General features: G+C 40.4%; 1 protein-coding gene across 1 annotated transcript; it reads right to left on the minus strand.

Annotated features, from left to right (window-relative positions):
* Window positions 1-677: 677 nt before the first annotated feature.
* On the minus strand, window positions 678-1,706 carry LOC131811578 (olfactory receptor 10W1-like). Its single transcript, XM_059140270.1, has one exon. The coding sequence runs from the start codon at window positions 1,704-1,706 to the stop codon at window positions 678-680; it is 1,029 nt and encodes a 342-aa protein (XP_058996253.1).
* Between the last annotated feature and the right edge of the window lie 3,181 nt (window positions 1,707-4,887).

The following is a 4,887-nucleotide window of genomic DNA, read 5'->3' on the forward strand; positions in this document are numbered from 1 at the left end:
ATCTTTAAAGAAATGAAAGAAAGAAACAATCTTTTTCTGGTTATGCTTTGTAGCCCCTAACTCTCAAGATCCTTTTCTTGCCTGTCTTCTCCAAAAGGTTAATTTCTGGGAAGTGAAACATTCAGTATACTCTTCACTCTTGCTTTTAGTTGGCTTTGGCCCATGGGAGATGGGCAAGGGTTGGGAGGGTACGAGCAGAGAGCGTTTGGAGTATTTATCTCCCTGGTCTCTCCTTGCATGGCCGTATTTCTGTCAACTGTTGCTTCTTCCCCCTAAAGCCACAGTTCCTACCAAGTGTCTTCTTTCAATAAACTCGGCTCTTACAGGTTTCTGCTCATACTCTACCCTTATGTCTGTGAGGTCTAGGGATCATCATGGCTTCCTGCTGCAGCTCGAATGAAAGTATGTTGCAGCACATACTGGTTTCTTCACTAGTACTTCTATATACAATCTTTGTATTTTTTTTTTTCAGTCAAAATTTATTGAATGAGCCATCTTTTTCCAGCTGGTAATCTGAGATGCAGTGTTATACTTGTTACTTTCTATTGTTATGCTCATTTGTTCATTCCTTTCTAGAAGAGAATTACTGAATGAAATAGTAGAAGCCTTTTAAAGGTCTCTGGTACACATAGCTAAATGGTATCCAGATAATTTATACCAGTTTAAAAAGCTTATTTTTAACATTGTCTGGGAGAAATCGCAGTTGCATGGAGATTTGCTTGAGCTGGAATCAAACTCTTGCCTGAAGGTTGTAGACTCCCCTGGTTGTTATGGGAGAGGCAATTCCTGGTAAGAATTTTCCCCAGGGTCCCCTTCATTTCACTGTTCCTCAGGGTGTAGATAAGTGGGTTGAGCAGTGGGGTTCCCAATGTGTACACCAGTGAGATGAACTGATCTTGCTTGGGGTAGTAGCTGGAGCTGGGGCGCAGGTACACAAAGGCACAACAGCCATACTGCAGCAGGACCACAGAGAGGTGGGAGGAGCAGGTGGAGAAGGCCCGGTGACGTCCAGCTGTTGAGTGGATCTTGAGCACGGCAGCCACAATGAAGACATAGGAGGTAGCAATGAAGAAGAAAGGCATGGCAATGGCCAGTGTGGCTGCCACCAGCACTGACTGCTCATGGATGTGGCTGTTGGCACAAACAAGAGGCATCACTGGTGGAATATCACAAAAGAAGTGCTGGATACTTCGAGCCCGGCAGAATGGCAGAGAGAAGATGAAGGCCACCAGTTGTGTGGACAGGAACAAGCCGATGCCCACAGAGGCCACGACCAAGCAGACACAGAGAGTTAAAGTCATGGTGAGAGGGTACTGCAAGGGGTGGCAGATGGCAACATATCTGTCATAGGCCATGGTGGCCAGGAGGAAGCAATCAGCACTGCCAAGCCCAATGAAGAAGATCATCTGAATGGCACAGCCCAGGAGAGTGATGGTCTTCTCTGACTGTAGGATGTTGGCCAGGATGTGGGGCACCACCACTGCAGTGTAACATATTTCTACTCCTGAGAGGCTGCCCAAGAAATAGTACATGGGTGTGTGTAGGCGAGCTTCTGTCTGGATGGCCACTATAATTAGGACATTCCCAGTGATGATCAAGGTATAAACGAGGCTGACTCCAAGGAAGGACAAGACACAGAACTCTGGTTGGGAGGGATAGGCCAGGAACACAAATTCCATCAACAGTGAATGATTTCCCCAGATCATTGAGCTAACAGAGTGTGTCTGCTGAGAAATACAAAGACAGAAGGAAAATTGGACCAACAACATATTGTTAGTTAACACTCTGAGCCATGATGTAGTCTAATCAGTTCTGGAGTTAGAAACGTAGAATTATTAGACCCAAGTCTCTCTTTTCCTCCTCTTTAATCAAGTCTCTTCACATAAGTATTTACAACTTAATTTCTAAGTGCCAAGAGTTGGTCTAAATTGTGTAAAATTTTTTTGAGAAAAGGAGGCAGAGTATAGCTTTCAGAATGATTTTTAGGGGAAGTTGAATGAAAATTAATTCTTTCATAAGAAAGTGTCAGATGATTCTGTTTTTAAAATTTTTTATTTTTTTAAATTTCTTTTCAGTGTTCCAGAATTCATTATTTATGCACCACACCCAGTGATCCATGCAATATGTGTGGCCTCAATTATACCCACCCAACTTCCCACCCCACTATCCTTCAAAACCCTCAGTTTGTCTCTCAGAGTCCACAGTCTCTCATAATTTGTGTCCTCATACAATTTACCCCAACTTTCTTCTCCTTTCCATCTCCCCGTGTCCTCCATGTTAATCCTTATGCTCCACAAATAAGTGAAACCATATGATAACTGACTCTCTCTGCTTGACATAGTTCACTCAGCACAGTCTCTTCCAGTCCCTTCCATGTTGATAGCAATAGTTGGGTATTCATCCTTTCTGATGGAGACATAATTCTCCATAGTTCATATGGGCCACATGAGGATCAAAAGCTTTATAAAAAATAAAAAATTAATTAAAAAAATAGCCTCAAAAAAAAAAAGCTTCTACACAACAAAGGAAACAGTCAACAAAACAAAGAGGTAATCCACAGAATGGGAGAAGATATTCACAAATGACACTACAGACAAAGGGGTGATCTCTAAGATCTATAAAGAACTTCTCAAATTCAACACACACAATACAGATAATCATGTCAAAAAATGGGCGGGAGACATGAACAGACACTTCTCTCTAATGAAGACATACAAATGGCTAACAGACACAGAAAAAAATGTTCATAATCACTAGCCATCAAGGAGATTGAAATCAAAACCACATTGAGATGCCACCTTACACCAGTAGAATGCCCAAAATTAACAAGATAGTAACCAACATATATTGGAGAGGATGTGGAGAAAGGGGATCCCTCTTACACTGTTGGTGGGAATGCAAGTTGGTACAGCCACTTTGGAAAAATGAAGAAATTAAAATAAAAATAAAAATTAAGAAATTAAAAATAGAGCTTCCCTATGACTCTGCAATTGCACTACTGGGTATTGACCCCAAAGATACAGATGTAGTGAAAAGAAGGGCCATCTGTATCTCAATATTCATAGTAGCAATGGTCACAGTCACCAAACTGTGGAAAGAACCAAGATGCCCTTCAAAGGATGAATGGATAAAGAAGTGTCAAAGAATTCTTGAAAGTAGGGCTCATTAACGTGAGAGCAGGAAGCTATTCTTTCAGTCAATCATTCATTCATACATTTATTCACATTCCTGAGGTATTGACTCACACATATATGGATGTAACACTGAAAAGTTAGTCATATGAGGGAAAACGAAGAATGAAAACAATGCCCATGGACAATGAGCTCACAGAGGTCTTTGATCAATAGTATCAGGGATGAGCCTCAGAAAACAAAGCCCTCTCTCTCCTGGTTCCTCTATCCATATCCATTCAGGAGAAGGGAAGGACTTGAAGGAAACAAAGGGTTTTATCATAAGTCTCCCCCTGGCTTGTGGTGGTATGGGGAAATATGTGATCATAAGCTGTTGGAGATCTAAGAATCCTTTCCCTGAGTTTGGGGATGAATAGGAGATCCCAGTCTACATTTGTATTTCTTCTCTTCTAATGAACTAAAGGGAAATCCAGCTTCCTGGATTTCTTGCTTCCTTGAAAACCTTGGGATGAGTAGACATAACTCTCAAAGGGCATCCATTCCACTGTTTCCCAAGCTCAACTCATATTCAAGAAAAAAATGAGGGGCTATGTGATCTTGTTTCAGTTTTCCCAATTTCAACATTATTTATGGTGTTTATGATTTATTAAGATTATAAAGAAAAATCTTAATCCAGAAGCACCACTCCAGGACAAATCACCCATGTAGACCCAACTCTGTGTCACAAACATAGGAAGAAATATATTTAGACTATCACAAACCTTCAGAGGACCCAGGGCATGAATGCCTTCATTCTCTATTCTTCATCTGAACTTCAGTCATGCTCCAAGTGATTTCTAATATCATATGTCATATTTAACATTTTATTAAAACATGAGGAGCAGGGGCAGTGCATCAGTGTGTGAGACCAGTTTTGAAATTAAATGATCGGGTTTGCATAATCCCAAATCCTGGCTCTGTGATGCTAGGCAAGATATAATTTCTCAGAGTCCTAGGTTCTTTATTTGAGAAATGGGGATAATAATTATACTTGGTTCTGAGGGTTGTTGTTTGGTTTAAAAGAGACCATTATGTAAAGTGTCTACTGCAATGCAGAGGCCATAGCAAGAGCAGCTTAACAGATCATCATTATTTTTTCAAAATTTAAGTTCAATTAGCCAACATATAGTACATCATTGGTTTCTGATGTAGTGTTCAATGATTCACCAGTTATGTATAACACCATTGCTCATCATATCACACTCCCTCTTTAATGCCCATCACCCAGTTACCCCATCCTCCTACCCACCTTCCCTTCTACAACCCTCAGTTTGTTTCCCAGAGTCAAGTGTCTCTCATGTTTTATCTCCCTCTCTAATTTCCTCCTATTCATTTTTTCCCTCCTTTCTCCTATGGTCGTTATTATTCGTAAGTTCATGGAAAGCCATTTTCCCTTAGTTCCATTTTTATTAACCATACCACCAAGCCTAGTGTATGCATTGTAGACATTCAATAAATATATGCTGTGTGGATAAATATACTATGAAAAGCATGTAATTACACTTTTGTCATTTTCTCTTTCACTTTTAAGATGATTTCATGATCCAATCACCTATTTAAGAACCCTCGTGGAAAACTTGGTAACCAACATTAGGGCTACATTGAGGAAAACATCCTGCCACTCAGGAACATAACACGTAGAAGGCTACAACAAACGCATTTAGAACTAGTTTTCTACTTCTATCTGATAGAGGGTTTTGGAATCTGTGTGCAAATG

This window comes from Mustela lutreola, chromosome 1 (assembly GCF_030435805.1).
Source record: "Mustela lutreola isolate mMusLut2 chromosome 1, mMusLut2.pri, whole genome shotgun sequence".
Taxonomy (NCBI): domain Eukaryota; kingdom Metazoa; phylum Chordata; class Mammalia; order Carnivora; family Mustelidae; genus Mustela; species Mustela lutreola.